General features: G+C 42.2%; 1 protein-coding gene across 1 annotated transcript in view; it reads right to left on the bottom strand.

The window, feature by feature from the left end:
• Window positions 1-2590: 2590 nt before the first annotated feature.
• agbl1 (AGBL carboxypeptidase 1) overlaps window positions 2591-15807 on the bottom strand; it is a gene marked incomplete at both ends in the record, with an annotated part of 227131 nt that continues 213914 nt past the window's right edge. The window contains one exon of the mRNA XM_080737125.1: window positions 2591-2918. Within this exon, the coding sequence (XP_080593251.1) occupies window positions 2591-2918 (328 nt within the window). The remainder of the gene's footprint in view (window positions 2919-15807) is intronic.

The following is a 15807-nucleotide window of genomic DNA, read 5'->3' as shown; positions in this document are numbered from 1 at the left end:
ATATCTAAATACTGAATCAAGCAAACTGGGGTGCTCCAAAAAGCCTGATCAGACAATAAAATTACGTATCTTCTTGAAAGTGAAATATCCCTTTAACCCAAATAAGTTGAATTTCAACATATTCCTTCCATATACAGTGTACAGTACACCACAAAAAAATAAAAAGTACTACCTCACGACTCACAATAATGGTTCCATGACCCATTGTTTTGCAAACACTGGTATAAAGTACAGACACCAAAGTGTGTCAACCATAGGCCGTACAAATATGGACAGCGTCTCGCCACTTGTTTCTACAGACCGTAAATGAAGCCTATTTTCCGGTCTATTTCCGGTCCAAAATGCGTCTGAAATATTCACTCGGTAGAACCAGTAGAAAGCTACTTTATCATTTATTTAAAAAATAATGGGCCAATAATTTACTAAACGCATTTGATGATGATTTAAAAAAAGACAATGAAAAGGTTTACGAAGATAATAAAATCAAGTGTAAAGTTCGCCCAAAACCTCATTGATTCCCATTGAGATTATAATGACACCACCGAAGATGAAATAGCGACATCTGCTGGGCACAATAGGAACAGCAGGCTCAAGGAGAACCTGGAAGTAGGCTTCAAATTCTAACAGTTTACTAAGGGCCTTTTCCACCGGCAAAGAACCGGTTCCAGAACCAGTGCAACTTTCTTGGAACCTTGGTTCGTTCTTGCGAACCGGCTTGCGTTTCCACCAGATTGAACCAGATTGAACCAGAGGAACCAAGGATTTTGTGGTTCCCGTTCGGAACCAACTTTTACGGTTCGGAACCAACTCCGGTTCTTGGTGGAAAAGCTTACCTCTGGTTCATCCCATAGGCGGGAGAAAGAACCAGAACCGGTTCTTTGCTGGTGGAAAAGGCCCCACAGAGTCTTTTCCGTTTTCACTCTACAGGGCCCTATCTTGCCTCCTCCTTATGCCTAAACTTATTAGCCATCTTTTACTATTTTGAAAAACATTTAATAATAGTTCAACTAGCCGATCTAAATTACGTCGACATGTTGTGAGCTGTTGTAGATCGGCTATTTGAACTATTTTTAAATAGTAAAATGTGGCACAAAATAAGGGATAAGGGGTAAGGTGGCGCGCAAGATAGGTACCTAAAATCTCTTCGCTCAAAATAGCAGATGAAGCTCATCGATCTGCTATTTTCTGGGAAGGTTTTCCCAGAATACGGATGCATGGGTTTCAAGTGGTTAACCCACAAAAACATTGCATATCAATGTTTCTAGATCCACAGTTTCACAACCTGTGGGCCGGGGCCCACAGGAGTATTGCAAGAGAGCCCCCAAATAATACGATTTTAATAATAACATAATATATTTGTTATAGGAACTTCCATTGATCAAAGCCAGAACACAATTAATTGATTGATTGATCGTTAAATTAAACATGGTAATGCACGCAGTCCACAAACACTTTCTAGAAAAGGTTGGGGAAACACTGTAATATTTACTATTCTGTGCCCATCGGTACACAACTCCAGCGGTCGGGAGCATAAATCGCCACGGTCAACGTTTCGCCTCTGCCGATTGGGTTCAAGGTGTTCATCATAGATGTAATACCAGACAAACTGGCAGTTGGTCAGCTTACATCACCTCTTGACCAACGCAGGGCCAGGACACTGACTGAACACATGGATTCAATTAGAAATGTGACAAACAAGCAGTGGTGAAAAGTTAACTAAGTGCTGTACTTACAATTTTAATGTTATTTGTACTTCAGTATACTTTAGTATTTCCAAATTTCCAGTACTTTATCTTTTACTCCACATCATCTCGGATCCAAATATTTATATGTATACTTATACTTTTACTCCACTACAATTATTTGAAAACTTTAGTTACTAATTACTTTGTAGATTTTTATTATTATTACAAAACATACATTAACAACAGCCCTACAGTATATACATTTCATAAATTCACTAGGCAGTATAAGCAATACTCACCTTTGTTATACTGTATACACTAAGGGACTAATTATTACAAATGAAAATACAGTATAAAGCAAGTTTGACAAATACTGTATGTACAATCTTATTTAACAGTAAGTGCTATAGGGGTATTTTAGTCATTTCAATTGATTAATTACTATTCATTGCTTTCTTTAAGATGCATCTCTCCCTTTCCTCTGTTTTGTCATCCGAAGCTCAAAAATTGTTGTTTGCATTGTTTGCAATTTTCATCTGGCGACAGGCTGGGGACTAACTGGCAAAAATTCCAAATAACTGGATAGCCCATGATTTACGCATCCATGGCATAAGTACGAAATACAGAATTCTTATAGATTGATAGAACACCTATACTTTTAACCCATTAAAACCAGGAACACATCTGTGTAACTCTAAAGTTGAACGACTTTTACCATTATTTTATGTTTTAACAAAAATAGCAGATATACAAGCTCACAGTGCGGCACTGAGTGCCGCAGTAGATCTGCTATTTTTGAATAAGTCTTTAAAGCATAAAATAGGCCTAATGGTTTAAGTGGTTCCAGGTTAACTTAATGGGTCAATACAGTGAATTTAAAGGGACATTTTGCCTCAGCATCCCTTTTAGCTCAAGTACTGTCTGCCAGTGATGCTGACACCGTTGCACGAGTTCCTCCTCTTCATGTGCAGCACCTCTATCACCTCCAGGTCGTGGCCAATCAGCTGAGGGAAGAGGCGGGACCGCAGGCTCGACTGATGTGATTGGCCGTCGCAGCGTCTGATGTGGTTGAACCCCTTGTGGACGACTTCCTCCTCGTCCTCCTCGTCCTCGGTGCCAGACGACGTGTTGCCGTTGACGTCCGAGTCCAAGTCGGACGCTTGGAGTTTGGAGAAGCCGTCTGTGGAGTATTCTATCTCCTCCACACATGGAGGCTCGTCATCTTCAAAACAACTGTAGAGTAGAGTAGAGTAGAAGAAATGAAAGGACAGGGAAACGGAAGAAGAGGGCAGGAAAAGAGAAGAACATTGCATTAAGAACACAAAGAAAGGAAGAGGAAGTTGCATTTGTAGTCCTACAACGGCCATGTTGAGGACCAACACAGGTGTTCTGATTGGTGTAGAACATTAGTTCTTCTTCCAAGCCAATCAGACAAATTGAAACACCTGTGTGGCCGTTTAGGACTACAAATGCAACCCATGAATAGGGGAACTAATGAAATCCTAGGTTTGTTTTCCTGTTCACGTTCAAAATGACATAATGGTAAAAACATGGCACACAAGTAAGCAACGCCGCCCCCCACTCCCCCATACAATATTGAACCAAGAGCTTGTGACTAAATAATAACTAGGCTATATCTGATCCATTGGAAACACAGCTTATTATTTTTATCTCCATTTCCTGAAAATGATGATGGAGGTCAAAGTGACCCTGAAAGAGAGAGAGAGAGAGAGAGAGAGAGAGAGAGAGAGAGAGAGAGAGAGAGAGAGAGAGAGAGAGCCTCTCTCTGTGACTGACAGCTCCGACTCACGAGGCACAGAATGGAACAGGCAGAGATAGAAGACTTATAAGCGTGTTTTACTTAAAGGAGTGGCGACACCGGCCGAAATTTAACATTATGATACAGTAGGTCACGTGGTGTTTCTTCAAACAGTCTGAAAAGGAGGCGGGGCCGTATCAGTTAGTAGTGAATGTATACTTCGTCCGTCGTGCGGTGCCGTGCAATGTATACTTTGTCCGTTGTGCGGTGCCGCGCACAACGTGATGCCTTGTTAGCGTGCAGCTAGCGCTGCACCGCACGGCTATTTGCGAGAGCTATTGTGTGTGTACACACACACACACACACACACACGCGCGAAAGCACACGCACACAGGCTACACACACACAGAGTGTAGCCATGGACCTCCTCTGCAGAGGTCGGAGGAGGAGATCGCTGGACCCTCATTTTAAGCTTGCTCCGGTGTCCCGGGTGCTCCAGTCAGGTTAGGGGAAGAGACAGCAGGGTATGGCCGACAAAACCGTCTCATAGACGGGGAGAAGCGTGTTGACCCTCGTACACCTTTTTTGACACCTTTTTTGAAGAAGACATGTACTTTTTTATCGGTCTAACCATTGATTTTATAGCGAATGCTAAATAATTTTTACCCCTAGAACTGATAGTTTTAAAGTTGGTTTAGAAAGTCGGAAACACACCTCGGACAGCTTTTTTTGGGGCAGTTTCAAAAGATAATGATATGGATAATCGACTCCGCCCCTCCCCCCATATTAGCCCAATCAAATTAATTTATTTCAGTTACTGTACAGAAAGTACTACTTTCAGTACAGTAACTACAATAAATTAATTTGATTGGGTCATTTAACATGGGGGTACATGACATCATTAAAAAAATTGGCTAATTTAATAGCCATAATTAGCTGTTTTGGCCGTGTCACGCCCCCTTTAAGTAAAAGTAACAATTCCACAATGTAAAAAATACTCTGTTACAAGTAAACGTTTGGTATTTAAAATGTACTTAAATGTATTTCAAAATGTGTAAATGATCTACAAGCTCACAACACGCCGCGATCCGACACGTTGTGAGCTTGTAGATCTGCTATTTTCAAATAGCCTAGGTATATAAAGTGCTGAAGTGGTTAACGTGTAATAATAATCTAAATCTACAAAGTGACTGGAAACAATCATTTAAAATAATTGCAGTGGGAGTAAAAAGTACAATAATTGCCTCTGAGACTGTATAGTGGCGTAAAAGTAGTAAAGTATTCGGAAAATTTGACATAATTCCAGTAAAGTAAATAAAATTAAAAAGTACCTCAAAATTGTAATTAAGTACAGTACTCGAGTACATGTACTTAGTTGCTTTCCACCACTGAGAGCAGGAAAGATATGACACGGTGTGAACTGTGAAGAGGGGGTGGGGAGGGTTGGAGGAGGTGGGCGTTCCACATGTCATCCACTCCTGCTCTGCCAGGAGAAATGACTGCAACGTTATGTTGGAAGCACTGTGCTCTTTTTGCACGCGTTTTAACGTTATGTTGGAAGCACTGTGCTCTTTTTGCACGCGTTTTAACGTTATGTTGGAAGCGCTGTGCTCTTTTTGCACTGCGTTTTAACGCTATGTTGGAAGCGCTGTGCTCTTTTTGCACAGTGTTGTTTTAACGTTATGTTGGAAGCACTGTGCTCTTTTTGCACAGTGTTGTTTTAACGTTATGTTGGAAGCGCTGTGCTCTTTTTGCACAGTGTCGTTTTAACGCAACAGGTTCTCACCCCTAATGCTTCATACAACCGACGCGATGGTAAATACTGTATGCTTCGCACCATAGACGCGGAGGGATTGCCTACTGTTTCAAGGGTTAGACGCATTGGGTGGTCTAAGAAGAAAGAAAAAAAAGTAGTTCCCGATGCGGGATTCGATACCGCTCTGAAGGCTTCTTGGTTTACCAGCCACCCGTCGCTACCGCTCACGCCACTATAAACGACGGAGCGGCGCCGTCTCAGGCGCCGATGACGGCGCATGAGCCGACTCAGCCGCGTTACCGAATTATGTGCCGTTATGGACAGAATAGTAAATATTGACCAGGGGACTGCTTCCGCGTCCGAATACGTTATCATCCACGTTGTCAAAGATAAAAGGACAAAAAAAAAGGCATTTCTCAGTTCAGTCTGGTTAGCTCAGTCGGTAGAGCATGGTGTTACAAAACCACAGACCCGGGTTCGATTCCCCGTGACGGCTGTCAGTGAAAAATATTCCAGTAACCACATGTCGGCGCATGCGTACTAAGACACCGTTCTCGTTCAAAAACTCTCCGTTCCCGTCGCACCCTTGACGCAATAGACATTCCCAGAGCGTCGCAGGGGTGAAGCAAAGGAAAGCAAAGACAAGGCGTCGGATGGGTGAAGCAGAGGGGGTGAGAATGGGCTGTTTAACGTTATGTTGGAAGCGCTGTGCTCTTTTTGCACAGTGTCGTTTTAACGTTATGTTGGAAGCGCTGTGCTCTTTTTGCACCGTGTTTTAACGTTATGTTGGAAGCGCTGTGCTCTTTTTGCACGCGTTTTAACGTTATGTTGGAAGCGCTGTGCTCTTTTTGCACTGCGTTTTAACGTTATGTTGGAAGCGCTGTGCTCTTTTTGCACTGCGTTTTAACGTTATGTTGGAAGCACTGTGCTCTTTTTGCACTGCGTTTTAACGTTATGTTGGAAGCGCTGTGCTCTTTTTGCACTGCGTTTTAACGTTATGTTGGAAGCGCTGTGCTCTTTTTGCACTGCGTTTTAACGTTATGTTGGAAGCGCTGTGCTCTTTTTGCACTGCGTTTTAACGTTATGTTGGAAGCGCTGTGCTCTTTTTGCACTGCGTTTTAACGTTATGTTGGAAGCGCTGTGCTCTTTTTGCACTGCGTTTTAACGTTATGTTGGAAGCGCTGTGCTCTTTTTGCACTGCGTTTTAACGTTATGTTGGAAGCACTGTGCTCTTTTTGCACTGCGTTTTAACGCTATGTTGGAAGCGCTGTGCTCTTTTTGCACAGTGTCGTTTTAACGTTATGTTGGAAGCGCTGTGCTCTTTTTGCACAGTGTTGTTTTAACGTTATGTTGGAAGCGCTGTGCTCTTTTTGCACAGTGTTGTTTTAACGTTATGTTGGAAGCACTGTGCTCTTTTTGCACAGTGTTGTTTTAACGTTATGTTAAAAGCGCTGTGCTCTTTTTGCACAGTGTTGTTTTAACGTTATGTTGGAAGCGCTGTGCTCTTTTTGCACAGTGTTGTTTTAACGTTATGTTGGAAGCACTGTGCTCTTTTTGCACTGCGTTTTAACGTTATGTTGGAAGCGCTGTGCTCTTTTTGCACTGCGTTTTAACGTTATGTTGGAAGCGCTGTGCTCTTTTTGCACTGCGTTTTAACGTTATGTTGGAAGCCTTGTGCTCTTTTTGCACAGCGTTTTAACGTTATGTTGGAAGCGCTGTGCTCTTTTTGCACTGCGTTTTAACGTTATGTTGGAAGCACTGTGCTCTTTTTGCACTGCGTTTTAACGTTATGTTGGAAGCGCTGTGCTCTTTTTGCACTGCGTTTTAACGTTATGTTGGAAGCGCTGTGCTCTTTTTGCACTGCGTTTTAACGTTATGTTGGAAGCCTTGTGCTCTTTTTGCACAGCGTTTTAACGTTATGTTGGAAGCGCTGTGCTCTTTTTGCACTGCGTTTTAACGTTATGTTGGAAGCACTGTGCTCTTTTTGCACTGCGTTTTAACGTTATGTTGGAAGCGCTGTGCTCTTTTTGCACTGCGTTTTAACGTTATGTTGGAAGCACTGTGCTCTTTTTGCACTGCGTTTTAACGTTATGTTGGAAGCGCTGTGCTCTTTTTGCACTGCGTTTTAACGTTATGTTGGAAGCCTTGTGCTCTTTTTGCACAGCGTTTTAACGTTATGTTGGAAGCGCTGTGCTCTTTTTGCACTGCGTTTTAACGTTATGTTGGAAGCGCTGTGCTCTTTTTGCACCGCGTTTTAACGTTATGTTGGAAGCGCTGTGCTCTTTTTGCACTGCGTTTTAACACTATGTTGGAAGCGCTGTGCTCTTTTTGCACCGCGTTTTAACGTTATGTTGGAAGCGCTGTGCTCTTTTTGCACCGCGTTTTAACGTTATGTTGGAAGCGCTGTGCTCTTTTTGCACTGCGTTTTAACGTTATGTTGCAAGCGCTGTGCTCTTTTTGCACTGCGTTTTAACGTTATGTTGGAAGCGCTGTGCTCTTTTTGCACTGCGTTTTAACGTTATGTTGGAAGCGCTGTGCTCTTTTTGCACCGTGTTTTAACGTTATGTTGGAAGCGCTGTGCTCTTTTTGCACCGCGTTTTAACGCTATGTTGGAAGCACTGTGCTCTTTTTGCATTGCGTTTTAACGTTATGTTGGAAGCGCTGTGCTCTTTTTGCACTGCGTTTTAACGTTATGTTGCAAGCGCTGTGCTCTTTTTGCACTGCGTTTTAACGTTATGTTGGAAGCGCTGTGCTCTTTTTGCACTGCGTTTTAACGTTATGTTGGAAGCGCTGTGCTCTTTTTGCACCGTGTTTTAACGTTATGTTGGAAGCGCTGTGCTCTTTTTGCACCGCGTTTTAACGCTATGTTGGAAGCACTGTGCTCTTTTTGCACTGCGTTTTAACGTTATGTTGGAAGCGCTGTGCTCTTTTTGCACCGCGTTTTATCTATTCGGTGGACGTTGGGTGGGTGATGCGGAAACCTCTTGTCTCCATATTCTAACTTTTTGTGTATTTTTCTTTCCTTTTCTTTTTTTGTAAATGAATGCCCGATTTAATCGTACTACAGCGTCACGCAAAAGTAGCAGATATGTAAGCTCGAAATGCTGCGCTAAGCGACTCGATCTGCAACTTTTGCTTTTTTTTCATTTGAATCCTGAAAACATGTCCAAAAGGTTTTTGGACATGTGAGGTTTCCACCTGACAGAGACGATATTCAAAAATCACAACAATTCAAAAGCTCAAAACACTAGATCGGCTATTTTTGCTACTTTAGCGTGACACTATAGTATGACGAGGTAGGGCCATTAAAGGCTAAAACAAAACGTTTTTGGTTAAAAGGACAAAGTTCTATATTCTCATCAGTACTCATTGCTATAGAGTGTTTGTTCAACAGCAGGTGTCCCCCAACCCTTCTTCCCAGCTGTTTAAAAAACACAAAATACATTTTCAGGTGGGTTGCACATTTTCAACCAATCAGGAGAGAGTGCCCATTTATCAGTGTCAATTTTATATGATTCCAATTTCCAGTTGTCATTTCTTTGCAATTTCACTGTATCCTTTAGGAGCTGCTTTGGTATGAGCACAATGTCACCTGTCAACATGATGACTCCTGGTGCTGTCAGGAGGGACGTGTGACATTAACAACCTACACTTTAATAAGAACAAGGCAAAATGCTTGGTGGTGTAAAGAATCCTGCTGTCCTCCTTTACAGTACAGACAGCGTGCCCTTGAGCAGCGCAAGACTCACTTTGACTGACAGCCCACAAAATGCCACAGCCTCCGTAATCTGATTATACACAATCGCACGCACGCACGCACGCACGCACGCGCGCACGCACACACACACACACACACACACACACACACACACACACACACACACACACACACACACACACACACACACACACACACACACACACACACACACACACACACACACACACACACACACACACACACACACACACACAACTATACTTGTAAAATGTCTCCGAAAGTACAGAATGTTGTTGTTAATAAAGGGTATGCACATGCATAAAGTGAATGGCAAATCGAGTGGCAAAGTGAGTTTAACGTCATTTAACGTTGTTTAATGCATAAGCCATTTCTGTTTGGATGTATGGGCTGTCAGGGCCAGAAAGTAGTTTTTGCCACTCAGTAGGCTTCCCGCATAACTTCTGGGTATGATGATGATGTCATGTGCATACCCTCTATATATGGTTATAAAATATGTAGAGGTTTACATTATTAGGCAAGGATTCTGCATGGTGGAGGTGTTGAGGTTATATCATGCCTAACTGATGACTTTGTGGCGCACCACAATGCATTGTGAGCTTGCCAAATCTGCTATTTATTGGGAGTTATTTATTGTGCTGTTCATTGTGAGCTATTTTCGGCTGTGTGTGTGTGTGTGTGTGTGTGTGTGTGTGTGTGTGTGTGTGTGTGTGTGTGTGTGTGTGTGTGTGTGTGTGTGTGTGTGCGTGCCTGCGTGCAAGGAAAGGGTAGCAGACAGACAGGGCTCCATAGGGAGGCAGGTGATGTGACGTGCACACTGATGTACGCCTCACACTGTGGGCGAGATATAGAGAGAGAGAGAGAGAGAGAGAGAGAAAGAGAGGGAGAGTGGCGAGACCAGAGGAAGAGGGGGGAGGGGGGGGGGGGGGGTCTGGAGGGGGAGGCAAGACAAGGAGAGACAATAAGCAAGAGAGCGAGTGTATGACCAGCATGCTGATCTCCACATCTCATTCTCTCTCTGAGAGAGTGTGTGTGTGTGTGTGTGTGTGTGTGTGTGTGTGTGTGTGTGTGTGTGTGTGTGTGTGTGTGTGTGTGTGTGTGTGTGTGTGCATGCTGTGAATGACAATGACATATGGAGCATTGTGTGCAGAGTGGTGACAGATGGTAATACATCCACCAAAAAAGACCATCTTTAAAAGGAGGTCCAGCCTGGAGTAGCGATAGAACACATTTGGCGATCGACAGCCGATCTACAAGCTCACAATGCATCGCAACGCTTGTGGATCGGCTATTTTCGATCTGCAGGAGAATTTGGTGTAGAGGGGAAAAAGAAGCGGACCAAGTATAGAGCCCTGGTGGACCCCTTAAGTATTATAGCGCCTCTGTCGGGTGGAAAGATCGAAGATCTACAAGCTCAAAACGTGTCGCTTAGCTACTTTTGATGCTTTTGTGTGACGTTCGAGGATGATCAAGTAGGGCATTAATTTACAAAAAAAAAAAAAAAAAACACACGATGACAGCAACGATTTAGCTCTGCCTTCTGAATCCTGGGATGCTATGCTGAATCCATCATAGTCACAGCAGAAAACGTAACAAGTCAATACCAGATACAAGGTGATGTCCATCAACACTCAGGACCACACAGGATTATTGTAATCTACAAACATTTATGCACCGCAGCCAGAAGGACACACTTATCTCTAGGGGGAAACAAATTCAGCCAGGCTTCTCTGCTGCTCTGGTAAATAGTGGTAAACCAAAGAAGTGTGGAAAAGGTTCTGGCCACGCAAGACCTAGTGCATGTGATCGCAACACATGTTCATGTTTTATGTATGACTTAACGACTTGAAGAGAGAACATGACAGAGTGAGAACAGTTGAATGATGCATCACGCATGACGAGTCAGTTATTGTCCCCGAAGCTAACATGGGAAATAGGGTGACTTTGATTTCCCCTCGTAGGCCTACACACATTTCTTTTCATTGCGCTTGTAACATAACGTCACTGTCGGGCAGAAACCTCGTATCTCCAAGTTTCAAATGTGTACGTTTTTTGGTATAGCAAAGTCCTGCTTCATCATACAAGGCCGTCGCACAAAACTAGTGAAAACAGCCGATCTACAAGCACACATTGTGTGCTTGTAGATCGGCTGTTTTCACTAGTTTAGTTCATTTTTTTGATGATAAATCCAAAACGAACGGTTTTGGACGTACAAGGTTTCCACCCGACAACAACGATAAGTATTTAACTTGGGTTTGACAGCGGTGAATTTGATTAAATCCACCGGCCACTGTGTGTGTGTGCCCGTGTAAAAAAAAATCTCTTTGATTCAATATTTGACTTTTTTGATTCAATATTTGACCATTTACTTAGCTTAAACTAAAGTTTCGATTAACTCCTGGTTTGAGAAAATAGGTTATGAAGTGAAAAGTGAAATGTAGCCTACATTCTAATTGCATTTTAAATCAAGCAAACTTATAATGAATTGACCTCTGCATCACTGCGGAGCAATTACTGCCCGGTTTAAATGTTTAGAGTTTGCAATTATTACTTGGGTTTAAGACCAATGCTGGGAGGTTACTAACAAAATGTCAAATAGATTAGGATATTATCTACCTGAAACCGATGGCGTGTTTGAATGCTGCCTGAAGAAGAACAGAGTTTGAAACGTGTGAATGTAATTACGGCAGACACCTGTGTTCCTAGCTTATATTAAGAACTCATCTAGTGCCATTCGCGAGATGTCTCGCGAAATGTACTCGAGTATCTGTAGTGCCATTCACGGGATATCTCGGGAAAAGTAATAGATTACTGTAACGGCGAGTACATTACCGAGAAGAATCGCCGGCGGTCCGGAGACGAAATCCGTCGCTGATTTCGCATCATCACGGCTCCACGAGCACAAAATAGTCCCATCCATAACATTGAGGTGGACGGGGGATCTCATCTTTAATGTCCATTATCTCATTAGAAGCTAGGATGGAGGCAGATGCTCGCTTATGTTACACAGTTATAAAAGCTCCCGGTCGGCCATTACACAACTCCACGTGGACACGGATCGGTTCCGGCGCACGATCCGATGACGTCAGACCGGAAGTGATTGCACGGTGGACTTCTGGCCTTCAAAATAAGACAACGCAAGTGAATGGGACCTGAAGGAGGCACTTCGGACATTATAATCCGTTAATGTCTGGGGCTCTGAATGAGTTAAGCCAAATTCATACTTTGTCGCGTGTCTAACACAGCCGATCTACAAGCTCACAACCTGACGCATCAGCCAAGCGGTGTGTGCTTGCTTGCAGGCCGTCTATTTCTGATGTGCGATACCTTTGCCGTAGTAGCATAAATTAGGCTTTTATTATGTTGTGCTAACAGTATAGTAAAGTGTTTTAGATGTTACCTCGCAGCTACATTAAAACCCAGGCGGTGGGACAGTCAGTCTCTGTCCAAAAACATTTCAAGCTTATAACAGATTCTTGTCATAGTTTATAAACAATTGACATGACAAAAACCCCATGCAGATATTGTAGACATACATAGAGTAATGTATTCTACTTTATATGGCTGCATATCCCCTTTGTGAAATAGTTTTCCTTTCATTTATTGCGACCGTAGTTCTGTATGTCACGCCTTACACTGTGGTTCTATGGGTTTGTCAGTGGTTTTATGGGTTTGTCGCTCTGACATCATGCTCTGATGTCACTGTGATGTCAGGGGAACCACTCTTAACAGAATGGGTTTGCCACTCTGACATCACGCTCTGGCTTGATGTCCCTTTTATGCCCATATATAAAGATCCCTGTCCCGATGTCATCAATATTAAGGCGCATATCTGGCCATATTTGCCCATATTTGGTAATGCCCATATATGGTATGTTCTGACATCACATTGTTGACTATCATGCAGGGCTCTCCATATATGGGTAACTGGTCCGATATACATCACTGGCCAGATGGCCAAGAGTCGTCTTACTAGTATATTTGCTGTTGTACTTTTTTCCTTATCTTGTCTTTTCTTAGCATGTGTTATACGTTATACCCATCCAGTATTAGCATATTCTGTGGAGAATGTCATCCTTGTACTTGTATGAGTGAGTGGCAGATATAGCCATTAGAATCTCTTGAATCCAAGTGGTCCCACACAGAAGAAGTCTTCTGGACTGGGGGTTACAGTAAATTACCTTACACTTGAGAACATGTCCAATTAGAATCGTATTGAATAATGATAATTATGTTAACACTGATAACATTACAACACTAGATCTATATTCATGTTGTGCGCCGTTCATTTTAAAAGACAGATTCAGCATAGATTGTGTCAATCCATTTGAACTCATGTTAGATTACTTCAAAAGCAATTCCTGGAGAGTGTCACATTTTGTTGGAGCAGGGATGGCTTAGAGGTCAGAGGAACAGGCTCAGGACGACAGGGGTCATTGATTTGTGTGACAGCATATTGGGAGACGTGAGTGCAGAATGTGAATGATGAAGGCACTCCTCTAACTCAGTATGGCGGCCATGCCCCATGAGCAGTGGTGGAAAAAGAACTCAAGTAAAAGTATCAATACTGCATTATATAAGTACTCTGTTACAAGTAAATGTCCGGAATTCAAAATGTACCTGAGTACGCGTTATGAGCTTGTAGATCGGCTATTTTCAAATAGCCTTGGTATAAAATAGGGCTAAAGTGCTTTAAGTATGTTTTATAATATTATTATTTATATCTGCAAAGGAACTAGTAACTAAAGTTTTCAAATAATTGTAGTGGAGTAAAAGTACAATATTTGGATCCGAGATGTAGTGGAGTAGAAGAAAAGTATTGGAAATTGGAAATACTCAAGTAAAGTACAAATATCTCAATATTGTACTTTAGCACAGTACTTAAATACACATTCTTAGTTACTTTACACCACTGAGCCATGAGCAATGCTACTTAACCCCCAATCACTCCAATGGAACTGCTCAGTACACACCAGCTCCCATGCAGGTGTGTGTGGTGCATGTGCAGATGCATGTGTGAAAGTGTAGAAGTGCTTGTTTGTAGGAAGGCATTGCAAAATGAATACTTGAAATAAATGGATATGGAAATATAGTTGAAGTAGTAAAAGTAGGCCTACTCTTTGCGCAGAATGTCCCATTTCACACATGTTTAAGAAATATTTTGAAAATATCCGATCTACAAGCTCACAATGTGTCGCATTGCGACACATTTTGTGTTACTTTACCCCACTGCCGACAGATGGACAATAATCTCAAGACCAATGTGAAGTTAATTAATTCTGCTAAGCACATTCGCACTTGTTCATTCTAGCTTTCATGACCAAGAGTCATGAAAGTCTTATTTCAAAGGCAGAGTGGAGCTCTCGTGGGTACACCATGAGATAGAGAGAGATAGAGAGAGGGAGAGAGAGACAGAGAGAGACACACAGACAGACAGATAGAGTAGACAAAGAAAATAATATTGTGGAATAAAGAGAGAGAGTGGATAAAAAAGAATATCACAAAAAGGGGAGGGAGAGGGAATAAATAAATAGAAACAGACAGAGAGGGACATCAAGAGAGTTAGAGAGAGAGCATGTTTAGTCTCTCATCCAGAGAGAACAGAGTTGGCCTTTAACTCCATGCTGACTCTCAGTCTTAAGGCTTTAAAAATAAAAAATCTCTTCCTTTCACGCAGACCTTTTTTATGTCCTCAAGTGTGTTCCCTCGACACCTCCTAAGGGGAACAAGTCTTAAGTAATTAAAAAGAAAAGTTGACCGGGGATAATTTGAGTCCAGACCCTGCACCGTGTTAACAGACTGGAGGCAGTGTGACATGGTAGACCACCGTTTGTCTTGTTTTCTCTCTCTCTCTCTCTCTCTCTCTCTCTCTCTCTCTCTCTCCTGGAAAGACAATTATAGTAGATAAAAGGATGGATGGATATCGTCGTTGTCGGGTGGAAACCTTGTATCTCCAAGTTTTACATTTGTCCGTTCTTTCGCAAAGTAGCCCTGCTTCATCATACAAGGCCGTTGCTTGTAGATCGGCTGTTTTCACTAGATTAAATCATTTTTAAAACGATAAATGCAAAACAAATGGTTTTGGACATACAAGGTTTTCACCCGACAACGACGATATACTGTGCGTGCGTGCGTATTCGTTTACATAATGTGCTTGTACTGTATTATGTGATTACCAATTGATGTAATGGGAAGGATGGCTATTAAAGCACATGATCAAGTACATGTGTACTTGATCATGACACGAAGGAACTGGACAAGTCGTGACACATGGATGAAGCTTGGTCGTTAAACATGGCTACGGTAGATGGTTTGGTGGAACTGGTAAATTGCAGATTCTATTGGTCTATCGGTTCCATAGGGACTTTTAATGTTTTGTTATTTGCTACACTGTAATTTGTTGGTTTTATTTTTTCTCTGTTTTCTTTTTTTTTACATGTTGTTGAAACCTTTCTGAAGTGCTGCTGCAGTATCTTCCCTCCCTTGAAAAAGAGATGTTGCACACTACCTCAAAGGGATTTACCTGTATAAATGAAGGTCTAAAATTATTCACAGCTGAGCCTTTATCTGTGCGCAGAGGAACCAAAACACAGAGCTGAAAACAGCTACTGTTGACAGTTCCCAGAATGGCTGCGTGCCAACCAGGGCGAGCCTTTAATAAACGTTCTGTTTCTTTTCCTTGTGTCGTTTCTGCATCTTCTCATGTCCACTTTGTTCACTGTGCCATAGTGGTTTCAAACAGTGTGCCATATATAAAGTGTAACAACCACACTTTATTTATGTATTTATGTATTCATTCATTCATTCATGTATTAATTATGACCTTCAACCTGACATTATTTCCTTATATAATTTTTAACCCATTTTC

Source organism: Nannobrachium achirus (assembly GCF_963921795.1).
Source record: "Nannobrachium achirus genome assembly, chromosome: 11".
Lineage (NCBI taxonomy): Eukaryota > Metazoa > Chordata > Actinopteri > Myctophiformes > Myctophidae > Nannobrachium > Nannobrachium achirus.
This window is presented reverse-complemented; position numbering and strand designations above follow the sequence as displayed.